This window comes from Abramis brama, assembly GCF_963993115.1.
Source record: "Abramis brama genome assembly, chromosome: 6".
Taxonomy (NCBI): Eukaryota; Metazoa; Chordata; class Actinopteri; order Cypriniformes; family Leuciscidae; genus Abramis; species Abramis brama.
In genome coordinates, this window is record NC_139968.1 from 42,461,817 (window position 1) to 42,487,865 (window position 26,049).

The 26,049-nt window shown below is 41.6% G+C and overlaps 2 protein-coding genes across 2 annotated transcripts in view; one reads left to right on the plus strand and one right to left on the minus strand.

Moving 5' to 3' along the window:
- The window catches only part of LOC311085204 (uncharacterized protein), a gene marked incomplete at its 5' end in the record, with an annotated part of 70,815 nt that extends 47,886 nt beyond the window's left edge, over nucleotides 1–22,929 (plus strand). The window contains 2 exons of the mRNA XM_084117638.1: nucleotides 22,620–22,763; nucleotides 22,863–22,929. Of these exons, the coding sequence (XP_083973764.1) occupies nucleotides 22,620–22,763; nucleotides 22,863–22,879 (161 nt within the window). The 3' untranslated portion in view covers nucleotides 22,880–22,929. The remainder of the gene's footprint in view (nucleotides 1–22,619; nucleotides 22,764–22,862) is intronic.
- LOC311085206 (uncharacterized protein) lies at nucleotides 14,751–18,794 on the minus strand (the record flags this gene model as incomplete). The annotated part of the gene is made up of 5 exons (XM_084117640.1): nucleotides 14,751–16,142; nucleotides 16,421–16,516; nucleotides 16,610–16,768; nucleotides 16,900–17,889; nucleotides 18,018–18,794. The coding sequence occupies 5 exons, from the start codon at nucleotides 18,792–18,794 to the stop codon at nucleotides 15,828–15,830; spliced, it is 2,337 nt and encodes a 778-aa protein (XP_083973766.1). The 3' UTR covers nucleotides 14,751–15,827.
- Nucleotides 22,930–26,049: the final 3,120 nt, after the last annotated feature.

Below are 26,049 nucleotides of genomic sequence, written 5' to 3' on the forward strand. Positions count from 1 at the left end.
CATTTTTTGACTGATATGCGACTCCGGAGCGACTTATAAAATAGGCTACGGTAAGTTATTTATTCTTTTTGTGCAAATGTCCCATAAAGTCCCATCCTTTAAGGATTAATTTATGTCCCGTTGACCGGTCCATTGCATTACGAATAAAAGCAGAATCAATAAAGTCAAAAATGTGATGTGCAGTCAGGTTTGAGTGTGTGCGCTATTTGAACAAGTGTTCTCACTGATACGCTTGTTGTGATTCACGGAGATTTGCCGAGTTTTATAGGCTTGATATTGTTTCTTATTCAATAGTGGTGATGCCCCTACCCCCCCCCCCCCCCCCCCCACAAAAAAATCTGCACCCCCAGCCTAAAACCTCTTCCCGCGCCCCTGTCGACTAATCGACGGCGTTCGTGACTCGATTAGTCGAGACTGTTTTCCAAGATGGATCCTGTCTGTGAACGCGTAATGTACTGTCTTTATAAAGTATCTTCTTATTAAACTGTGTGTACACTTACTAAGTTCTCAATGCTTCGGTTTGTATGTAGGGACCCTCATTATGCTACCATGGTAGTGTGAGGCTATTTTGAGCCTTGTTACTGGTATTAACTAGCGATTTACTTTTACTTACTCTGTGCCCCATATACTTGTGTTATAAGCTAATCTGTTTTTAAAGATAAAACTCTTTACATTCGATTTTCATGAAAACGCATCCCAGAGAACGATCGACTCGGTAACCATGTGTTAATTACCCCTAGGTTCATTTTTCACCAGAATTGTCCTTTAAAGCTTTAATATGTGAAAAACTCTGTTCTTCAGGTGTGTTTAGTAAATATCTGTTTGTGAAGGAGGGAGATTCAGTCACTATAAACTCTGGTCTTACTGAAATGAAGGATGATGATGTGATTCAGTGGAGGTTTGGATATGAAAGCACTTTAATAGCTGAAATCAATGTAACGGCCGACAGAATCACTGTATATGATGATGTTCTTGATGGGAGATTCAGAGACAGACTGAAGCTGGACGATCAAACTGGATCTCTGACCATCACAAACACCAGAACTGAACATGAAGGAGATTATAAACTTCTGATCAACAGTGAGATCAGAGTGAGATTTAGGCCCATTGTCTTTGGTAAGTTAAATATTTGTTTCACTTGTTTTATATGTGACCTGATCCAGCAAAATGAGTCACAGTGACCCAAATTTCAAAATTGATTGATTGTGGTATTAATGGAAAGAGGAGACCATAATCTTTCAAATGATATCCTAGTCAAAGTCATACCTTGAGTGGTTGTAAAGATATACACATTTGAATTATGGTCGTCTGCCCTCTTTTTCCAATTGAAAACCTGAGTAAATTGCTTTTAAAGGTTGTATCAGTGATTTCAGGCCCACATTTTTTTTTATCACATTTTTTAATCACGATCCGCTAGCTGCCCGCCCCATAAGCATGCCGTCAAAAAAACGTGTCTCTGTAGGCAGCCTAGGCTCTGAGATCTGCACACAAAAACAATTTGTTTCACCAACCACTCAAAACCAAAACAAATAGTGTTCCAACCAATCACAGACAGGGGGAGGGTGTTGTGAGGTTTTGTGCTCGTGCACGGCTGCACGCGAAGTCGGATCTGAAGAAGAAGCTGGCTCAAAACCTCACAACACCGGTGATTGGTTGGAACACTATTTGTTTTGGTTTTGAGTGGTTGGTGAAGCCAATTGTTTTTGTGTGCAGATCTCAGAGCCTAGGCTGCCTACAGCGGCATGCTTATGGGGCAGGTAGCTAGCGGATCGTTAGGAAAGATTAGATGAATGTGATCATTTTTTGGGGGGGCCTGAAATCACTGATACAACCTTTAAAGTTTTTTGCCCGTTTTTTGTTGATATCTTTCAAAATCCATTGCATTTAAAGGGATAAAATATTTATTTTACAGCTTAATTTCACCAAATACATTAATATATATAAATGCTATTAAACCAGGCTGAAGCTCAAATTATTGAAAAGTTTTTATTTGAATAAATAATTTAAAAGGCACTTTTACAAAAAGTTACTAAAATCAGAAAGATTAAAAAGAGGTGCTACATTTTTGCTTGAGAGAGAGAGAGAGAGAGAGTGTGTGTGTGTGTGTGTGTGTGTGTCTGCCGTGTATGTGTGTTTGCCGTGTGTGTGTGTGTGTTTGTGAGAGAGAGAGAGAGAGAGAGAGTGAGAGAGGCAGAGAGACAAGGAAACAGAGAACAAATAATGTTAGCCTATGCAATCATATCTTTGTGTAGGCTAGTTGACAATAACAGTGTAACAAATTCATAATGGAGATACCAACAGTTAAATATTGGGTTAAAATAAATCAAACACATTGTAATGGATTCTCCTTGCAGATAAATACACTCACAGAATAATTGCACTCACTCACATCCATACACAATAAATACCACAGGGCTGTCACTTTCGCTGTCGCTGTCATCAGAGGATGACACGTCTCCAGATCCAAAAAAATCACTGACTAGCCTTAGCCACTCTTGCTGACCAGCAGCAGAGCTTAGGTTAGAAGCCTCCAGTGAGTTCAACGCTTTTGGCGACCTTTTGGCAACTTTGCTGTCTTTTGACTGCGACATTTCTCAAATGAATAATATTTAAAGGGTAACTAAACCCTAAGTCAACTTTTTTTAGTTAATGATCTCTAAGAATGGGGCTTTATTAGTGCTGTTCATTGATTCAAGTAACTTTTTGGACATTTGGGTATAAAGTGTTTTAATTTTACAATATATGGTGTAAAAATTTATGAGTGCTGCCCTCTTCAGGTTGAATGGTGGCTACTGCAGTTGAATTTTCCTATTGGATGTTTGCGGTGGTACGTGATGTAAGCGGTGGCAGGTGACGTAAGCAGGTTCCAGCTCACCACGCCCTTGGTACGAGCTAGCGTAGATTTATCTGTATTTAGTGCAGTGGTCTGAGAGTACGTAGGTGTATTGTTGCTGGTTGCAACAGCACTGCTGGACTGCATAGCTTTCCAGCAGACTTGTAAATTAGGCGCCAGTGGTTGCATGCACTTGGCCTGGAAGACCGTGAGTGTGAAACCTGCATTTTACGCGGTATTGCTTCTCCAACGCAATAGAGGTGGAAATGGGCTTCTCCACACAGCTCGCGCTGAAAAGCGGCGCAGTGCCAAACGCTGCTCCTCCTGCATGGACTCCTCCACCGCAGCGGCGTCTTGATGTGAGTGATCATATATATTTTAATCACAATTTATGGTTAGGCTAAAGTTAATCCTCTGTGGTCGACAAACGCGCCGGCACATTTTACTGGATTTTTTCACATAGCGGCAAAATATTAATATGCCTACAATGAGCGCGCGCTATTGACATCAACTCGATAAAATTCATCAGATGCATGTACTTTACGTCGTCTTGCAACCCTGTGAGTCACTCTCCATTTTAGAGAGTCTGAAAGCAGCTGTCAATTAAAATCCGTCACTGCGGGTCTCAGGTGCACGCCCCCCGCCCACTTTTCTAGCATTTTTTCAAATATTGCCAGTGGGAGGAGTCAGGCTCTGACCAGGGGTTTAGTTACCCTTTAATCTTTCTAAGGAGATTTGCTAGCTTGTTTACACAGAGTGCTGCGAGTCTGACAGGAGGATGGCTGGACCAATCGTGTGCGGTCAGTCGAAACGGGGCTTCCCATTGACAAATGATCAGCGTTTGTGTACATTTATAAGCTTTTTGATTGGTTCTATACAACGTGTAACACCATATTTGGAGAGCAGAGATAGTGATAGTGATATCCCCGTTTCAGGGGATACCCGGGAAATGCTCAAAGGTGACGAGAGGAGCAATGTTCATTTCCAGCGAATTTAGTAAAACTTTGTAAACTTTAATAGTCATTTAAATACCTCTACTCAATTATCTGGACTACGAAACTTTGAGAGATTATTTTTGAATGTCTGTTCTTCTATTGTTAATCTATTATTTCATCGTTTTTCCACATAATCGGCCCATATCTTAAAATGGAACATTGCGACTTCCGACTCATTTCGCCAGAGCGGGTCACATATTTTAATCAGCACAATTCAATTATTAATTCAAACTCCAATTTGCTTCTTTGGTTTAATGATGATATTCATTTCAAAATTAAATTTCAAACTATTTACTTTTATAAACCATCAAGTGACTGTCTTAATCTGTGACGAACCCTGTTTCTATGTGTGTGTTTGGTGATTCAGGACTGAAGTCAGTAATGGAGGGAGATTCAGTCTCTCTAAATTCTGATCTTACTGAAATGAAGGATGATGATGTGATTCAGTGGAGGTTTGAAAACACTTTAATAGCTGAAATCAATAAACGGGCCGACAGAATCACTGTATATGATGATGTTCTTGATGGGAGATTCAGAGACAGACTGAAGCTGGACAATCAAACTGGATCTCTGACCATCACAAACACCACAACTGAACATGAAGGATATTATTATCTACAGATCAATCGTGAGATCAAGAGGTTAATTTTCGCTGTCATTGGTGAGTTCAAAAACATTTACACCTGTTTTTTAATGAAAAAAATTAAATAAATTCATACACGATTGAAGTTATTGTTGAAGTTGAAGTTTTATTTGCCATTTGTACCAGTATAGCTAGTACAAGTACATAGGAATTTTTGTACCAAAGCTCGTTGAGTCAACATTAAAAAAACTCAACATAAAGAAGAACTAACAAAATTACACTCAATAAATAGACTTTGAGAAGGTACAGCAAACGAAAAACACTAACAGTTCTAGAAGGGACACCGATGGATGTACACCAGTTAATATAGTCACTAACAGTCTCTCTATAGTCATGAATATTGTCTGTAGCCTCCTTGAAGATGTTCATGTCTGTAGCCTCTTAAGCAGCCCTGCAAGTTCATCAGTGCACTGTCAGTCCATGTGTTGACAGTTTTAGTTGTGACTGGATTGTTCTTGAACCTTCTAATGTAAGTTTGTTTTAGGAGGATTGCTAGATGGTCAGATTTTCCAAAATGGAGTTTGGACTCCACTGTGTAAGTATTTTTAATGTTACTATAACAATGATCCAATACAATATTTCCTCTAGTAGGAACGAAAAACGAAAAAGACGACGATGGGTCAGAAATTTGTGTACACCGGAGTCCTGCACGGGTCCGATTTTGTAAATCCGCACCCGCCCGTACCCGCAGTGCTTAAAACCGCACCCGACCCGTTTTCCGACAGCAGCACTAATTAAAATCTGCACCCGACCCGCTTAAAACAGAACCGACACCCGACCCGCACCCGAAATAAAATCAGTTTATTTATTTACGTGGCTACAACACTATATGCCACGCAATTTCGTCTAGCCTACATCTGACCATTTTGGGTTCAAACACGCCCTGCACACCACACATACTTAGCAGTGTTAAATCTGAAAAATACCGTTCGATAGAACTGCTTTGTTACCACAGTTATCTGCGTGTTTCCTCAGGGATGAAGTTCCACATTTGCGACTATCCAACACGAAAATGTTTGCAGCAAAGCCTTTCACAATATTTTCTTCAGATAACTCCAAATTTCTCCCACACACTGGACTTGATTTTTGATGACGTATTGTCGACAACTTTACAATCTCCACTAACGTTAGCTATTCTTTTCTTCAACTCCTCAGCATCCATCTCGACGACTGCAAGCAGATCGTGCGCGCGGTTATGATGAATTTTTAAAAGTGAAAGTAGCCTAGGCAGAGCCCGCCTACGGAGAGCCTTGGCACGTCCTATAAGCCCCATTGTATAGATCTTGGTTGCAGTTCCATTATAATTCCACTGGAGGTGATCGCGGGCGAGTGCAGACTGAATGGGTGTCTATGGAGTTAGACGGCTAAATGTGTCTCTTTCACCCGATTGCCGTTGAGAAATCTCAGATTTTATTGTAGGTTTTGCAAGTTAAACATGGGTTATAGGTCGAAAGTTGAATGAACGAGTACTTATGTCCTTTCGATTTCTTACAGGTTGAGTTGTTGTTGCCCATAACACGCTAGCATTCTGCTAAAGAACGCTGATTGGTCAGTGAAGGACTGATTACGACCAGAGATACCGCTTGATGGCATCGTGACATCCGAAGCGGGACCAGAAACAAACAAAACAAAAACTCTTCTAGCACATGTGTTTACCTGTGTCAGCTGTGTTGTCGATGCCTCGAGAGAAAAGAAAGTGCAGAGCGCAAACGCACCAAAGTGACTGAAGGATTGCCCTAAAGCAGTATCTCTGGTCGTACGATGTGTATGACGTCATTGACATTTTAAAAGACTTTTTAAAGCAAATAAGTGACTCCAAAAAATCGAACACCCAGCAATGTGTAATTTCTTTGCATCTCCTTTCGAATACAACATTCAAATTACTAGACTAAAAAATTATATCCTGAGAAAAGTGGATTTTGAGGGGTATTTCGCCATAGACCTCCATTCATTCTGCACTCGCCTGCGAGCGCCCCCGCATGGACAGAGACGAGTTACTGCAGCCAGTCCAGAAACCGTAAGAAAGCAGAGAGTGCCAATTCTCTTCCTATTAGACATTCTCTGGCCTAGGTAACGTTATAGATCCTGGGAGGGCGTGGCGCGTCGGCACAAATAAACTGATGTGGATTTTAAATTATTTTATCAACTTGAAATACAGGCATATTTTTGTAGATGTGTTCCTAAAAATATGCATATATTTTTACGTCTGTCATGTTGGATCCATATAAACAAACTGCTTCGGTGTGTCGCATAGATGTCGTCATCGTCTTGCTGCTCCCTCCCCGTTCTGTGATTGGTTCCCTAGCTGAGGCGAAAATCTTGTCAATGGTATCCAGGCTTAGCCTGACTATGTCAGACTTCCTACTTCCGCTCAATTTCATTTCGCTTCTGTAGTCAGTCTGAGATAGCAGCCTATCTTTCAGTTTTCCAGCGGCCTTCGGATGGCCGGGCCAATCAACGAACAGAGGGCGGGCTGAGAGCCATGACGTAGATGCTGATTGTACAAAGCAAAGCGAAGTAGCAGAGTTTGGTATTACCAGGCTAATCCAGGCTGCCTAGCAGCGTGAATAAAATCGCGCTGCGCTCAAGGCAGCATGGGGAAACCCAGGCTAGTCATGACCGGTATCGCTGTAAAGCTCTGAGTCTCCTGCACAACGCTATGTAACCCAAATATGGGCATTTCCTTTCTATCAGTAACCAATCGTGAATGTCCAAAAGGGGATTTAAAGCTAATGATGAAATCTCATTTAGAGCTATTTAAAACTTTAACTGCCGTTTTCTCTAAATGAGTTTTTTGTCATTCTCCACAAACATCTCAGTCTATGTAGCTCCTATGTACACCAAACTTTCCAGTTATACACTTAGCAGTATTCTGAAGATATTTTCAGAGGGATTTGTTAACCCTCTGAGGTCGGCAAACGCGCGGGCGCGTTTTGCCGGATTTTCTCCACATTGTAGCACTATAAACTTAAATTACTCCATCATTTATGGTCATACAGAAAAAAGAAATATAAAAAAAGAATCTGTGATATTTCTCCTTTTGTATGTGTCCACTTACAATCAAATCAAAACATTGTGCTTTTGTAAAATAAAGAAAATAAACAGGTTGTGCGTTCTGCCTCTCTGTCGCGGTGAACTTTTTTTTCTTGAGCACGTCTATAAACTGAAACAAAACTCAGCAAATACTTGTCACACATTTATGAGCCATATACCTTTATAAACATTTAAGTGTGTACTTTTAAATAATCGGATTCAAAACGAAAACAAATATTCTCTGTTTACGTAATTTGTATAAAACCAACAAGATGTCCAGCTTCTCAAACGCTTGCTCATTACAGTTAATTTGGCCACGCCTACTCGCGCAAAAGATATTCACATGCAAATCTCCACATGGAACGCGAACGCGCTCGTTACCTCAACAACAAAACACTTCACTTCACTTTTCGTCGAGTTTGAAAGACGTGCCTGAGCTTACATTGGATTTAGGCTACCTCAGAAGAAGAAGAATGCGATTTGAAGACAAGAAAGATAAGGTAAGAAATTCTTACATAGCCTAGTTTGTTATTGTTGCATAAATGTCACGTTGCAGTTGAACTGTTGCTAGATATATGGGGAATATTATAATATTTAGACCCGTGTTTACTGTGTTTGTGGATATCTGCTCAAGCATAGATATGTTTATGGTAACCATAATGTTTTATATTTGAGCGTGATCGCGTTTGAATGTATCATATTTTGCAAGCGATCGCGTTTGAATGTATCATATTTTTGATAGCGATCGCGTTTGAATGTATCATATTTTTGATAGCGATCGCGTTTGAATGTATCATATTTTCCTGCGCGATCGCGTTTGAATGTACACATCATATTTTGGATGAAAGCAAAACGCACCAAACGGCTTCATGTTTTTATTATTATCTCATTTCATATCATCATAACGGATGGAAACATTTGAAGTAACATGATAATCAATATATTTTTCTCTAGCTTAGTTGTTACTGAAATCTTTTGGAAGATTTATAGGCTGCTATAGGTTATTTATTGTTATTATTATTTTATCCGCACTGCGCATATACCTTATGCCTACAAGGCACAACAAACCTGGTGTTCATTATATTATATATCGTTGGAAACGTGTGTGTGTGTGTGTGTGTGTGTGTGTGTGTGTGTATTCTGTGAATTTTAAAAAGGAATTTTAAAAAGCAATTTTAACCAGAAAAATCTAATATTTATTTCCAAAATCGTGCAGGCCTTTCTCTTGATATCAGTATGTTCACTTTTTTTTTCAGGTCCCAGATGCCACTGAGGACTTCAACATTCACATGAGTCTCAGTACGTGAACATGGTAAAGTGAAAATCTTGGAAATGAAAGGTATGTACAGTGTTTTTAGGAATGGCACAAAGGTCTCTGTCTTTGAAGTGCTTTTTTGGCATTTGTTGTGTATCTTTGGATTATGTTGTGTTGTAAATAAATCCAAACAATTTAAAAGCCATTCTTTTTTAAATCTCCTCATTTACAGTATTGTGCAAGGTTGCTCAGAATGATAGGGGCCTGATAGCTCCTAATAGGGCCGTTAGGGGAGGTTCTTTGTCTTTCTCAGGTGAGAAAAGCTTACATATTAATGAGCTCTCGCATAAGGCTTTTTCACACAAAACACGTCGTAAAAATTTTAAATCAATATATTGTCTTATCTGAATGAGCAGTCAGGGTGATTTTCACATAGTTTTGCAGCAAATATTGTAGGCTACGTCATACAATTTTCAAAAGTCTTGTGAAGAAATAATCAGTATGGGTTTCATGGCCTTATTTCAGTGAGAATTTTTTTTTGTATTTTCAAAAACCACGCATAAATGTCATTATCTCAAAACTACAAAACTTACATACATGCTGTTGATATATTATTGTAGCAGAGTTTGTGCTGAATACAGTGTAATTAGACTTTAGCCATGAAAATGTCACAAGTAACAGAAATAACCAGAAATGTCAGAGCATGTCAGAACACCTCCAGGGCCCAGAAAACAGCTCAGACCTCAGAGGGTTAATAAATCATTCCTGGCCTGATTTATGTGACATTTTAATAATAAAAAAATGTCGAAAATTGATTTTTTTAAGGCTATTGACAGTATATTTTGATTTCCTAGGTAATGAAAGCATATATCCTGAAATCCCTCTGAATTCTTTTTTTCATGTTGTGTGTATAACAAAATGAAAAAAGATTTTTGCACCTTGCTTTATCATATGTTCAGATCTATCTACCGAAAATACACAACACTCACAACAATGCACTGCAGTTCCCTTTCGTTGTCACTCCGAGTTACGTCGGATGGCGACGAATGGGGTTTCGCTTAGAAAGCCTCTCACCTTCGAGTATACAAAACGAGCCAATGGCAATGAAATGCCATGGGTCTGCGGAATTTGCATAGCGTAAGTCCGCCCCACGTCGTGGGTATACATGGTGGGTACGCCGGCAACATGCAGATATGTTTTCGCTTCGGAGCCGAGAGTTCTCTTCACTCCTACAAGCCATTCTGAATCATCTTCATTCTATGAGACGAGCGGCTCTTCAATGTGTTTGTGTGATGGCGCGTTCCAGCGAGATCGCATTGCCTGCTGCTGTTTTGTGCAGTGATCTGCCGACAGTGAGTGTGCTTCTCCCTGGGCGCTTCAGCACTCTGCTGAGCTTTTTTCGTCTCTAAAAGAGCTGCACGCGGCACGTCTTTTTCAAGACGGTTCGCCCGTGTATTTACTGGATGTGGGCGCGTGATTCATCTGCCTAACGGTCACGAGCACTGTTTCGCGTGTTGGGCTTAATCACGCTCGGCAGCGCTCGTGGATGAGTCATGTTTTCATTGCGGGAACATGACCATTGCGATGTTTATAGATCGAGACTCAATGATCTCAGTGTGGGTAGAGTCCCCTCTGCCACACCCAATCTATCTCTTCCTAAAAAAACGGAATACTTTGGCTGGTGGCCAGGGTGATCTGAGGGTTACAGTGTGGTACAATAAAATATATAAAAATACAAATAAAAAAACACGCCCCCCCTCCACATCGCAAACCGTGGGGCTTCCGCGTGTGCCTGGTTCCTCTCGGGGACCCAGTGTTTCATTCGGGGCTCCAGCAGTTGGTGTCATGTCACTCACAGCATCACAAGGTGGGCTTGATTCCTCTGGTGGATTCAACTACGTTGCCTCCCTTAGGAGTGTCGGCGTTAGTCGAGTCAGATCCAGAGCTGATGGCCATGCTTTCCCGGGCAGCTGGAAGCATCGGTTGTAGTGGCGCCACCCTCCCCCCGAGCGCTGTAGGCTTTCCCGGATGTGCATCAGGACGCTTCCGGCCCGCGGGAGTCCACGTGACTTTTCGCAGCCCGCAGGCGTCCTCCGCATTCGCTGCCTTGATTGTGAGGCGATCTTGGTCTGTATGTTCTCTGTCACTATTGTGACATAGGCATGCAGTCTTGTGTGTCGCCTTCGCCTTTGAGGCAGTGCTGACTCAGGAGTTCTGTCAGAACTGGCCGCAGTGGAACGCTAGTCCTTCCCTGGCCAACACTGACAGAATGCGGAAACTCGGCCACGCCCCCTTGCTGGGACGCTATGCCTCCCAGGCCCGGCCTGGTTGTTCCGCCGTGCACACTACTGACCTCGCTCTTGGGCGACATCGGTACCTGCGTGATCCTGGGCCAGGTGGTGTCCACTAGAATGGTCCAGACATGGGCTTAGCCAGGTTGATGTGAGGGGGTCTGGGAATTCATTTTCTCAGCTCCCCCATGTCCCAGGCTGGGCTCTTCGGCGGGGTGGCTTCGGCCACCAGAAGCAGACTCAGGTTCGTCTGCACTGATGGTCATCCATCCGTGTGGTCTCCTTAGTCTGCTTCCCGCCAAGGCCACCTCCATGCGGCTCCTCCCCTCGGGCCTTCACCGGCCCTGGGCAGGAGGAGGTCACAGGAGGGCGGCGCTGCCCGTCTCCGCCCCTTAGACTGCCACGCCAGCCTAAGCAGCACTCTTGAGATGGGCAGCTTGGTCGGCGGTGTGGTTGAGGACTGCGCCCAACAGTCTTCGATCACTCCACAAGCGGACTGAGGCTTCTGCACTGATGGTTATCCGTCCGTATGGTCTCCTTAGTCTACTTCCCGCCGACGCCGCCTCCATATGACTCCTCCCCTCGGGCCTTCAACGGCCCGAGCACGAGGAGGTTGCTGGAGGCAGGCTAACACCTGGCTAAGCAGCACTCCTGAGACGGGCAGCTTGGAGTTAGGGCTCAGTTCTTTCAGGGGCTGGTAGCAGGATCACTCCTTCCCCCGGTGGAGGGCTGTGGGAGAATCTCATTCAAAAAGAACTGATGCTCTTTCTCTGAGCCCCAAGAGGCTGTGGATGACAGCACGCGCCGCCCACGGTTCACGCTCCTCTCATTCCCCTCTGTCGCCAGACCCCTGCCAGAGCACGCCCCCGCGGGACGCTGGTCCTCCCCTGGCCTCCTCTGGCAGGACGCGGCTAATGACCGTGCCCCCGCACAGGGCCGCTATGCCACCCTCACCTGGGCCGGTCATTCCGCCTTGCTGCACCACTGTGGATCGAATGACCCTGCTGGCGCAGTTTCTGGGAGCCCTGCTAGGCAATTCAGTTTGCGCGGTCTCATCCCTGCTTCAGGGGAGTCCGCTTCATTGTGGTCGGTGGCAATGCCCCTGTCATGAGAGCGGAGGTCGCCACCCTACTGGCGAAGGGTGCGATCGAGACTGTCCCTCCAGCTGAAATGAAGTCCGGCTTCTACAGCCCTTACTTCATTGTACCAAAGAAATCCAGTGGGTTAAGACCAATCCTTGACCTGCGTGTCTTGAACCGCTCCCTTTTCAGGCTGCCGTTCAAGATGCTCACAGCCAAACGCATCCTCCAATGCGTGCGGCAGCAGGATTGGTTTGCAGCGATCGACCTGAAGGACGCCTACTTCCATGTCTCCATCTTATCGACCGTTCCTACGGTTTCCTTTCGAGGGGCGGGCATACCAGTACGCGGTTCTCCCATTTGGGCTAGCCCTGTCTCCTCGCGTCTTCACGAAGGTCGTCGAGGCAGCCCTTGTTCCTCTACGGGAACATGGGGTTTGCATCCTGAATTATCTCGACGACTGGCTGATTCTAGCTCACTCTCGAGATCAGGTTTGCGAACACAGGGACCTAGTGCTCCGGCACCTAGCTCGTCTGGCCCTTCGGGTCAACTGGGAGAAGAGCAAACTCTGCCCCATGCAGAGGATCTCTTTTCTCGGTATGGAAATCGACTCGGTCGCCATGTGCGCGCAGTTTACGAGCGAGCGCGCGCAGTCACTGCTGACTTGCCTTCGTCAGTTCGAGGGCAAGAGTGCGGTTCCACTGAAACTTTTTTCAGAGGCTCCTGGGGCATATGGCATCCGTAGCTGCAGTATCGCCGCTCGGATTGCTTCATATGAGACCGCTTCAGCTTGGCTTCGCGATCGAGTCCCGAGGTGGGCATGGCAAAACGGTATGCTCCGAGTCCCAGTGACTCCGACCTGCCATCAGACCTTCACCCCGTGGACGAACCTCAGTTTTCTTCGGGCCGGAGTGCCCTTAGAACGAGTTTCCAGGCATGTTGTTGTATCAACAGATACCTCCACCACGGGCTGGGGCGCCATGTGCAATAGGCATGCTGCCGCGGGCTCCTGGACAGGACCCCAGCGCCTTTGGCATGTCAACTGCCTTGAGTTACTGGCTGTACATCTCGTCCTGCACCGCTTTCGTGCGTTGCTCAGGGGTCGACACGTACTAGCCCGATCAGACAATACCGCGACAGTAGCGTACATCAATCATAAAGGTGATTTACGCTCCCGCCGTATGTCGCAACTCGCTCGCCACCTCCTCATTTGAAGTCAGAAGCATCTGAGGTCGCTTCGAGCCATCTATATCACGGGAGACATGAACCAGGCGGCTGACGAGCTGTCTCGGCTTCAGCCTCTCGCTGAAGAATGGAGACTCCATCCCCAGACGATCCAGCTGATTTGGGATCAGTTCGGGGTCGCACAGGTAGATCTGTTTGCCTCCCACGACTCGTCCCACTGCGACCTGTATTATTCCCTGACCGAGGGCACGCTTGGCACGGATGCACTGGCGCACAGCTTGCCGTGGGGAAAAGTATGCGTTTCTCCCAGTGAGCCTTCTTGCGCAGACTTTGCGCAAGATCAGGGAGGACGAGGAGCAGGTCATTTTGGTTGCCCCGTATTGGCACAACCACACCTGGTTCCCAGAACTAGTGCTCCTCGCGACAGCACCTCCCTGGCCTATTCCTCTGAGGAAGGACCTGCTTTCTCAGGGACGGGGCACCCTTTGGCACCCTCGTCCCGATCTTTGGAACCTCCATGTGTGGCTCCTGGACGGGACGAGGCAGGTTGGAGTACCCTACCACCAGCGGTGGTGGCTACCATCACTTCCGCTAGAGCTTTGTGCATGAGACATGCCTATGCGTTGAAGTGGAACCTCTTCGTCAACTGGTGTTCTTCTAAACAACAAGAACCCACGAAGTGCCCGATCAGCCCCAATCCTGGACGTATCGCTGCGTGGATATGCATGCGTGTAGTTTGTCCATTTTGTTTTCCAGTGACTGAACGTTTGCAAACAGTATGACCAGTAACGTTAGCCTTCCTCTGTAAACCATGCGACGAATCCTCCGCTCGGCTCCTCCCGCCTGCCATGTTTCCGCTTTCAGCTCTGTTTGTCAGGAAAAACCCCTGCCCGGGCCATCCCGACGGAGTTCCGGGAAGCAGTCCAGCATACTAAAGTCAAAAAGTCCATTTTGACTACTCTCTTTTAGCTGTTTCAGAGTAATTCGATCATACTTAATGTTTGTATACACACTGTAAAAAAAAAATCATTGCTAATATTGAAAAATTCAAGGCAACACATTGCATTCACATTTTTATGTTTTCCCAACGATTAGCAATGTAATTATCCCAATTACAATAACGTTGTTGTCCTTACTAATATTATTTAGTTCTGATAAGGGACAGCGCTTTAGCCATGTGATTACCCCAACAACAATAATGTTGTTGTCCTTACTAATATTACTTAGTTCTGTTGATGAACAGCACTTTAAATTCCTCGTTCTACCAATGAATATATGTTTGCTCAGTCAATAGCCTCGTTCACAGCACTAGAAAATGTTTATCAAGAATATATTGATTCTCTTTCCACTATACTGGAAACTCACTTATTTTCCTTTGGCCTACATATTTTTTTTTAATTCACAAACTAAAATAAATCCATAACAAACAATGTCATACATTTCAAGTATTTTATTTCACTGTGACCAAGGGTGTATTTTACTGATTAAAAACAAAAAAATAGGTGGCACTATGCAATTAAACCTCTTCAAAATAATATTAATGAAAAATAAACACAGAAAGGCCACATAAATGTTTTCAATTAAGATAAATGTCACAGTAGACATTGTCACAGTGTTCTGGCACTCAGAACATAGCCCTAACAGCCGTAATTCACAGTAGCTGAACATGAAAACGTGTTGGGAGTAAATGTTACCATTGTAACCAACATACAAGAACTATAAATGCATGTCAAATGACATACCATATAACTCCAAAATGAAACCACAGAAAGGATACCAATTTAAGAGGTTTACAATCCAGAACTTCTGGGGCTCAGAAACATGGGCCTATACAGGTCAAATTACAATTAAAATGTGAAAAGTGTAAATATGCAATCAACACAACCACCATAAATGAAAAACTATTAATACACATAAAATTTGACATCAAATACGTCCACAAAAACCTGAAACTTACACAGAATTACTGTTTGGGCAATGCGAAAAGTTCAAAAACATTTTGGTTAAAAGAGCCCATCCAGCATTACGTTAGAGCATCATGATACAAAATAAAATATGGTGTTTTTTTAGGCTGTGTGCATATGATTGTGTGTTTAATGTAAATGTTTGTCTGTGATGATCTTATGCATGTATTATGATGGTTATTGAGCAACTGTAACCAATCCTCTTGGGATGTGTGGAAGTTTGAACATTTGGTTAGAAGAGTCCATCAGCATTAGAGTTGCCAAGGAGCAAAACAGAAGAGAAGGCCAAGGCAGGAGAGATCTGGGATATTGTATGGTACTGTAAGCACCATACACCAAAAAACAAAACAAAAAACTTGAAAGATATCCTAACGATATCCTTAAGAATGCCATAAGTGTCTCTTGCATTTGTGCAAAAAAACAAAACATTGAAATCAACCACACATGAAGGTGCAAACTATTGTTAACATGAGCTACTTAATAAGAACAGTACATTCATATTACTATTGGCCTATACAGAAATTGCCCTTGGCCTCATTTTCCAGTATTTCACAATGCTAGTTTGTTCTTAAGCGATCGGACACGCTTTGTGCATTTAGGTCCCATTTCCATAAAGACGCTCTGTAGAGTATCAAAAGTGTACTTGAGATGTTTTGGGTAGGAAATGTTGAGGGCGTATAAAAGGCCAAAAAGGTATGCCACAGCAGTGGGAGTATCAGCGATGTCCTGTAGAACTACAGATTCCTCCACAATCAATGAAATGTTTTGCACCTTTGGAGAGGAGGTTTCCACAGCACAGTCCTCGAGGACATAAAGCACCCCCACAGCCACTCCCTTTACGGCCACATCATCTGGATCAGTTTCCTATAATAGAGATGTCAAAACATTAAAAGGTGATTTTCAACACACAACACAAAACACACACATCATCTTCATCTTGTAATTGTAATGGGGCAGCCGTGGCCTGCTGGCTAGGGGTTCGGGCTTGTAATCGAAGGCTTGCAGGTTCGATTCACTGTGTGCTCTGTGTGTTCACTAGTAGCTGAGGCAATCTTCTTCCATCCCATCTTTCTATGTTACTTTTTTCTCCATGTATTTCTGGAATGATGAGTGGTTATTCTGTTATGATAATTGACACTTACAAGACATTGCTTGAAAAGTTGTCCAGGTTCCTCACAGAGAAAAATGGGAAGTCCTCTGAGTGCAGCATCCTGGCGGTGCCGGATAATATTAGAGGTCTATCAAAAAAGACAGGGGAAAAATGTCTTTATATCAGACAAAGAAACATTCACCTCAGTGAGCAGAGGTATTTTCTCTACTATAACTCATACCTCATCATCAAGCTTCATCAGGATGTGTTCTAGGTCCTTTCCAAAGGATGCTTTCCGGGAACGGTAGAGCCGAAGGAGTTTCGGAGTGTATTTCTCCACTGCAGCTCTAAATGTCCCCAGTAAGTTCTTATTGGTGATGCGAAAAAACTCCTCACCAATCTGTTAACATGTACAGAAGAACAGTGAGTAAAGCAATAGTGTTGCTCTGAATATTACCATGTAAATGAAAGTTTACAGCTATTTAAATGACAAGAGTAAAAACATTACTGTCAGCTTTGTAAAAAACATACCTGTTCTTTAAAGAATAAAGCAGGCCATCGATTTTGTATCACCATGACCATGGGTTGCTCCTCAACTACCTCCCTTCTCCTGAGGGAGAATGTCAGATCCATCTTCACTCTGATAAGTGAGTCATCTACTCGGGCTTTCTTTGATGCTTCCACCAAGAGCATTCTTTGTTCCTCAAGTGAAGCATCATCATGTTCATTTGGATGGTTAGGACAATGGTTAATTTCACCACGTTTAGCCCTTTTCAGAGTGTATGTCATGTCACCGTCTCCCTTGGATTTGCTATTGATAGAGACTTCACTGCAACCAGCCACTCGGAGCTTTGCTCTGAAGTTACTGAACCTATTCCTAATGCTGGTCAACCATCCCTCATAACCATTGCCATCATTCTCTTTGAGGCACGGGTACTTGGATATCAAAGCGACAGCAATGGATTCGACTTCATGAGGCCTAGGATATGCCGTAATGTCAAAAGTCACTTGAGTAATTTTGTCCAGAATGTCCGTCTTTATGTCTCTTGTCACATCAATCCCTGTTTTGGTCTTTTCATAAGCTTCATTTGCCTTTCTTAATTTCAGTTCCACATCATGAGACAGAGGGGGGATAGTAAATGGAGAAGGCCAAACTGAAGTGCTGCGCAAATTCCCTGAAGTGGTTGGTGAGGGGTTAGTTGAGGTGTGCACTGGAGAATTTAAGCTTGCCGTATCCAACGACGATATGGATCCAAGGGACTGACTATCACTATTGTCAGGCTGGGATGCAATTTTCCACTTAATGTGCAAAACTGCACGATCATGGGGTAGTTCGGATATGTTTGACAAAGTGCAAAGTGCGTTTGCGAAATCAGGGTCCTCAAATTGTAATGTAAAGTCTCCCTGTAGCTGTAGCTTTTCTTTTAGCACGTCTATAAGGGCATCCACTGACTCTGGCACTTGTGAAAGATGAACACGCCGTGCCTCATCATCAGAAACCACAACACGGAGTAGCAAAGCCTACAAAGAAACAACAACAATGACTTTTAGCTTAGAGTAAAATTTTGATATCTTCATCAATTGACATTGAAAAAAATCTTAAGATAGCTCACCATTTTCTCTCAGCACGAATGTGTTCTAAGGGTCACCCAGAGCTTTCCTCCAACAGAGTAGGCTGTCAAAGGATAGTAATGATTCAAGTCATTCATATCAAGAACGATGACCTCACCATAGCTGCTGTCATCAAGTTGAAAAGACCTATAATGTTCAAGGTACCATGCTACAAGCTTTTTGGATAGGAATGACACTTTGTCAGCATCAACTAAAATGCTCAAAATCTTGAAAAACTGTGGCTGACCATAGCATTGCCCAGCTGTGATGATCATGCCTTGACCATATTCTGTTCCAAAGAATTGCACTTTACGAGTGACAGAGACTGTTTCCACATCTGGGAATTTTCTTAACACAGCAGATCTCTGTGCAATGTCCAAAGATCCCACCTGAACAGCTCTGACTTTGTCAATGTAAAGGTCTGACTTGAAGACACTTTGCCCATCCAAATGGTATGCCATCAACTGCTGATGCTTCGTAGCTAAAGACATCAGCACATTCTTCGTATTATGCACATTACGGGCAACTCTTTTGAAGAGACCATGTTTTGATTCAAACCGCATGGTCCAGAGGTCCACCAACGGACCATAACAGCGTATGAGGTGTGTGTAGTGCTCAATGAAATGATGTTTTGGCTTCAACACAAAATTAGGAAATGTGGTTGTAAGTAGTAAGTGATGATCTGATAACTTGAATGCAAGATAGCTTAATGTTTCCTCTGTGAATTTGTCAGAGACAACAATCTGAACGATCTCTTTTAGATCCATTAATATTTCCCATGATGGTTCATTCTCTGGAACACAACCACCAACCATGAGGGGAAGTAAATGCAACAACGCCCAATTTTCATGCCCATTGCCCCCAATAGTACCCTTTGAGAGGGCTGCTTTAGTAATGATCTTTGGTTTGTTGACTTGGTCAGTGTTCTTGTATGGGAATGAACTGATGCTGTGATTAAGCTTGTCAAGTGTGAAAAATCTTTTAGAAATTAAATCTTTGAGGCACAATGACAATTCCACTGGAATGACCCCTTCAAAAAAATCGTGTAAAATGTCTGGGGGAAATCCTGTCACAGGATGAAAGGAAGCCAAATGCTTACTTAACACACACTCTTGTTTTACCCCATTTACACTCGTAAGAGTTTGGTTTTGCTTTATGTCATCCACAAACCTATTGTGCTGCTCAATAGTTCTCAAAGGGAATTCTCTTGGTTTTATAGTACCTATTTGACTGTGACTGACCAAACAGAAACGACAAAACTTGTCTACTGTGAAGCTTTCTTGAAACCCTGCTAAGCCATGTGCTCCAAGATTATCTGCACAGACACAGCTTTGCTCCAACAGACCTCGGTAAAGCCTCCACAAACACCCCATTTTGCTCAACATGCTTTAGATCCTTTATCAGTGGCTCTAAAAATCTGTCATACCCAAATTTCTTGACATCAACACTTTTCCCTAAAACTCCCAACTGAATGGATGTCAGACCTGACCTGAACTTTGCTGGTAAATTTAAGATGACCCAATACACTGCAACTACCTTGTGGATCTTTCTGGATGTACCTAAAGGGTTGCACACTTCGAACTCATCGATGTACAGAGCTAAGCTGATTTCTACATCTTCACCAAGGCAAGCACTATTCAGCTTGAAGTACTGACCATCCTGGAAAGACCTGTAAACACCTGGTGAGCTTTCCTGTCTGAAAACTAATGCACCTGAAAAATCAGAGCGTCTCAAAAGATTTTCTAGCACTGATGCCAATGGTACATAGACAAATGAGTTCCTATTGCCCTGTCTATACAGATATTCTACAGGCTCAATCAGAGGAAAATTTTGTTTGAAATATAAGTTTCTTCGGTGGTCAGTAGATAGACAGCCTTTCACAGAGGTTGTAGTTACTAATGGGGTGGATGTAAATAAAGAATCAACTATTTCCCCAACCAGAGTGCCTTCGGTTGAAATATTGTGTTTTTCAATAACCTCTGCTACGGAGCGAAAGGCATGGAATTTTGTGCATGTCAATATATCCCGAATTTCCTCAACTATTCGTTGAACTGCGCTTCTTGAGACGTGTAAAACAGTCTGCATACAAAGGAAAAGACTTGCAATTTTGTGTTCTACTGTTTCATACTCACAATGACCTACTCTGTCTTCCCTCAACACATCATCTTGAAAGGACGTTGAAGCCACACTTTCATCACCTACACTTTCATCAGCAATGTCATCTCCAGAAATCACAACAGGCTGAATCACAGTTCTAAAATCTTTCAATGTGTAATGTTTGTGTTTCCTACATTTATGGGAGTTGAATGTTGAATATGTGTTTGTCTTAAACTCACAACCTAAGAACGGGCAAGGAACACTTTCCTGAATTTTAAGGTGATTTCCAAGATGTTTAAAAAAATCTCTTTCAGAACATATTTCTTGGAAATCACAACATTCACATTTGAATGTATAATTAGATTGATGGTGAACAGATGCACCTTTGCGATGATTTCTTGAAAGATGTGACCTTAAAGCTCCTTGAGTTTTGAAGACACACACACAGTTGGGGTGAACACACGGCCAATGGTTTGGTCTTCTGTGGTTAAGCTGGTGATGTCTGATGAGACTGTCTTGGTCTGCGGAATAATCGCAAAACTTGCAATGCATGTGGTGCCAATTCTCTCACCTGAAACATATAATTATGACATTCAAAGACTTAATATTACATAATACAAAATATTACATAGGACCCACACAATGCAAAAAAACTGCTTAGGTTACATCAACCCGGAGGCTATATTGTTCATTCAAGGAAATAATTAAAATGCCAGTTTACTTTAGCTAAATAAAGTGTGTTTCCATAGCATTTTTTACAAGTAAATAATGTGATTTTAGTTCCATAAAAGTATATATACCATAACCAAAATGTAAGGCCATTAATCATGTTTTAAGGTGTAAATCAGATTAAGAGTAAAACCACTAATAGAATATTACAATGACAAGTTAGCTGAAAAAATATCTTCACTAGCCATATAACATAGGTTACTCCGAACAAAATAGCTGGATGCTGGGCTAACTGTTACCAAAGATCCTTGATTTCGTGCTAGTTAGCTAACTTAGTCTAGTACTATGATTTCTAAACCACCTCTGCTGTTAGCATCTAGCTGCAAGTTAGACAATATGTTCTAGTTCTTGATAGACAGGCATGACTACCTCATCAAGTTTAGCTCATCAACTTAGAATGTGGTACAATTAACTTACACGAAATGTACTGAAACAATAGGCTACAATATATTTCTGGCCACATAGGTATAATATCTGAACACCACACTTTAATGGTGGAATTCTACACCGAAAAAAAAATTGGTGGGATGTTAAGTTAGGTTGCTAGTATTACAACGATGGCAGTGCAATTCAAACTAGCACATCTTCTGACGAAATATTTTCGATTAAATGCTTTTTTTGAAAATCATCCAATTCTTCTAAATCATTCCACAACTAAAGTGTAGTTTCAAAACGTAATTTAATACTTACTTTTACGCCGTCAATCCCGATAGTCCTAACTGGATAACTTGCAGATGAGAGAAAGACAACTTCGAGGGAGAGGAAAGCCCGCGTTGAGATCCATGTTGAAACCCCGGATGTCAGACAACATGCGCATGCGCTTTTCGCATTCTAATTGGCTGTTGTGCTTAATACGTTTTCTATGTTCAGTTTATTCTCAAAAACATGTTTACACATCATTGATATGCAAAACATTGGTCTAACATGGTTTTCTGCATACATTTATATTAATACACATTTTCCTGTCTGGAATACTAAAAATATCAACTCTACTGAATAAAACACCGTTTTATTTTTTACAGTGCAGTTGCCCTAACGTGACGCACGAAGACAAATGATAAAAACGAAAATAAAAAAAAAATATTTAAAGAGCTCTGCGACGTCTCACACAAGGGAGCACCATCAATTTTGGATTTTTTTCCTATTGTTTATTTTTTAATGTAAATTTTAAACTATTCAATTTAGTAAACCATTATAAAGTTATTTAACAGTATTAATTTTTGCAAACCCTGTGTCTGTTTGTTCTCTGTGTGTTTGACAGATGAAGTGAAGTCAGTGTCAGTGAAGGAGGGAGATTCAGTCTCTCTAAACTCTGATCTTACTGAAATGAAGGATGATGATGAGATTCAGTGGAGGTTTAACAACACTTTAATAGCAGAAATCAATAAACGGGCCGACAGAATCACTGTATATGATGATGTTCTTGATGGGAGATTCAGAGGCAGACTGAAGCTGGACAATCAAACTGGATCTCTGACCATCACAAACACCAGAACTGAACATGCTGGAGATTATAAACTACTGATGTTTTCAGGAGGAAGATTTTTCTCAACAAAAGCATTCAGAGTTTCTGTCTATGGTGAGTAGAGCTCATTTTTCTTCTCCTTCAAATATTCTTATTTTATTTACTATTTGCATATTGAATTGTTGAATCATTTTAGAGTTTGAAATGACAAATCATATAAGAACCGAATATAAGATTGTTGATTAGATTTGATCATATTTCTGTGTATTCAGAAATATTAGTTGATGTCAGCGCTGATATTAGTGTTTATTGACTGATCTGATCTCAGTTTGATGTGTTTATTCCTCAGACTCTGTCCACTGTTATGGTCCTACTGAAGCTGTGATCCGATTGGTCCTCTCTGCTCTGGTGGGCGTGGCTACTGTCATTATTGTGGTTTATGAGTTCAGATCCAGAAGAGCTGAACGAATTCAAGCACATATTCACACATCAGGTACATGATTGATGATGTCATTTCTCACAAACTGATTTTGCATATATAAATATCTGTGAGATTTATTAATTTATGGCTTTTTATGTTTATTTTTTTCAGGAAGTATCGAAATCTAAAGCAGAACGCTGAACTTTAAAGGTTCTTCAAGTGTGTTTTTGTTCTTCTAATGTTTTTGTTTTTTTTTTCAAAATAAATATTGATGATTTAAGTTTGTGCTCTCTTTCAGTGTCAGATTTTAACAGTGTCACTTTATTGTTTATAATTTCTCTCAAGTACAGAAAAATTATAATAAAGAGACCTCAGATCTCACTTTCCTACTGCTGTATATTTGACATGTATTTTCTTGCTTTTATCAATAAAGTTTCTCACTCTGAGGTTCAAGAGTCTCTCCATGACTTATTCAGAGGAATACAAACTTTATGTAGGCCTATATTTAAAATATTTCAGCAGTGTACCATATACAGCTTTATTTGTACTTTTTTCTTATAGCCTTTATCTGTAAAAACATTTAGTTTGATTTTTTGCAATATATTCCAGAATAAACAACATACAGCTAAAATATTATTTAAAAAACATTTTTTTTTCTGAAATTGTATTAACTCATAAAACTAACTCTGTTACATGTTCTAGTTGCAGATTTACTGCAAGAAAAATATACAATACTGTGTTAAGTTTGTGTTACAGATCACATGCAGCATCACAAATATTTTTCTTGTTCATTATCACGTCAAGGATCTCACGATACTTTTTAACCCTTGTGCTGCATTAGGGACATTTTTGTCCTTTTCAGTTTAATTTCTTCGACCATTTTGGGTGTTTTAATGCAAATGGTATGTAATTTGGCAAAATTGTGACTTTTTGGATAAATTTAAAAATTTTGATCCCATGTTGCATAATATGTATAACACACACTTTGTAGATCAAATAGGAACATCTAGCACCATAATGGCCAAAAATGTCCCATTGAAATCCATTAAAACGTTGTTTAAAGCCGGGGCCTTCATTAATACATGAATCATGATTTATGTTGAAACATCCTTTCATTTTGAAGCAAAAGCATTATATTTGCATTATATAGTGTATTCCACCTGATGTATTCCCTATGAGGGGAAATGCACGTTATTTTCCTGGTTTCCACTAGGGGCACTATTGACTGTGTTATGAAGCATTTTAATGGCTCAATGGTCTAAAAATTATGTTTCTGAGTATGTGTGGATGTCTGAGAGCAATGTGTGTTTGTGTGTGTGTGTAGGACCTAAATATAATACATGGTGTTTAGGCGAGTGACAAATCATAATATCCTGAAGGTCATATTTTACCCTTTCTGTCTATACTCTCTCTATCCCTCTCTGTGCGTGTGTGTGTGTCGGTGGTGTAGGATGTGTTTGTAGGCGTGTGTGTGTGTGTGTGTGTGTGTGTGTGAATTTAGCAAGAGAAAGAGCTTCTCACTGCATTGTTTTCTTTCGGTTTGATTTGGCTGAACAATGACCCCATTTTGTTTAGAAGTTTTTGATATGTTTAAACTTATAACATACATCGACTTGATGCAACCTGGACACATCATCAGTGATGTTACCTGGGGTCACGGAGTGTTTCAGGTCTTTCGAGCATCATACACTCTCACCGAGGCGACCCAGCCGGGGTTGATCAGGATTGTATAGGCCCTGCAGAGTGACTGGCCAGCAAACCCTCTGCATCCCACCTCAATGGGCTCACACCGCGCTCGCCACCCATTGTTCCGACACTCCTCCACTAGCTCAGCGTATTTTGCCCTCTTCCTCTAATTGGCCTCCTCGATACGGTCCTCCCAGGGTACGGTGAGTTCTAGGAGAACGATCTGCTTGGAGGTCTCTGAGATAAGTAACATGTCAGGCCGCAGTGTTGTGGTGGCGACAATTTCTGGGAATTTCAGTTACTTCCTCAGGTCAACTTTCAACTCCCAGTCTTGTGCTGTTGCTAGCAGGCCAGATGAGGCAGCCCTGGCAGCTAGTGGTGGCTTCTCCCCAGCCCAGACAGTGTGTATTATGTTTATTATTATTAGACAGTGGGTTCAAAAATGGATATTTTAATGGGTTTAAATAGGAACAAATTTGTCCTTAACGCGCTATGTGTGATTTTTTGTGATCTGATGTAGGACAAAAAATAAAAATGCACCAAAAATAATGTTGCTGCTAATCTATGGAGAGAGAATTGTGTCTTTATTACAAGCGAGAAAATAAATGATCTGAGAGAAAAAAAAAAGTTTGAGAGAAAAAGTTATCACACTGATAGCAAAAAAAAAAAACATTTCATGAGAGAAAAAAGAATATTTGAGAGAAAAAGTTTTCATACCAATAGCAAAAAATAATAATATTTGAGACTAAAAAAAGTTTTGAGAGAAAGTATTTTTTTCATAGAACATAAAAAAATATAAATTTGACATTTTTAAAATTATTTCTGAGAAAAAAATATCTCTCAAAAAACTTTGAAAAAAACTCTCAAATATATATTTTTTGATATCAGTGTGAAAACATTTTCTCTAAAAAAAAAGTGTTTCTCTTGAAATGCTTTTCTTTGCTCTCGATGCAATTTCTTGCTCTCGTGTCAGGATTCTGCTTTCACTGTGAGAATTGTGTCATGGGCGGGGCCACGTTCCTATTGGCCAGTCGGGTGAGCATCGTCTTGTCTTGGGAGTCGAACTGAATCATTACACCATTGTTCGGTTCACCGGCATAGATGCCGCCTCTGCCTTATGGCTAGTTTAGTTGAGCACGGACACTCCAATGTCTGGGTAAGATGATGACACACAGCTAGCTGAGCAAGTTCAGTATCACTGAAGATTAAACATTAAAAAATAGCACTCGTGTTCATGAATGAATGTGTATTATACTATTTGCTTGCTAATCGCTAGTAAAGCTAACCAGCCATCATGCTAGGTAAACTTGCAAACTCACCTGGTAAAGATCTTTTGAACTCTAAAGTGTTTGCCATTAACGTTGGTTATAACAGAGACAATGATGGTTGGACCTCAGTTCAGGGGAACGCAAAGAGGGTCCTGGGGTATGCACCCCCGGCCGGAAATTTGTAACGTTATATGTTTAAGTCAAATGCATCATTCTGGTGCACTCTGAGAGCAACATTAAGAGGTTAAATTTATGCTGCTATATTTATAGCATATATTTCACATATGCATAGCCTTCATGTCAACTTACATACATCTGTATTTCCTCCATTTAAATTGCATAGTCTACGGCAAAGATTTTAGAGCGTATAGTGCTCTATAGCCTACATAGTGAGAGATACAGAT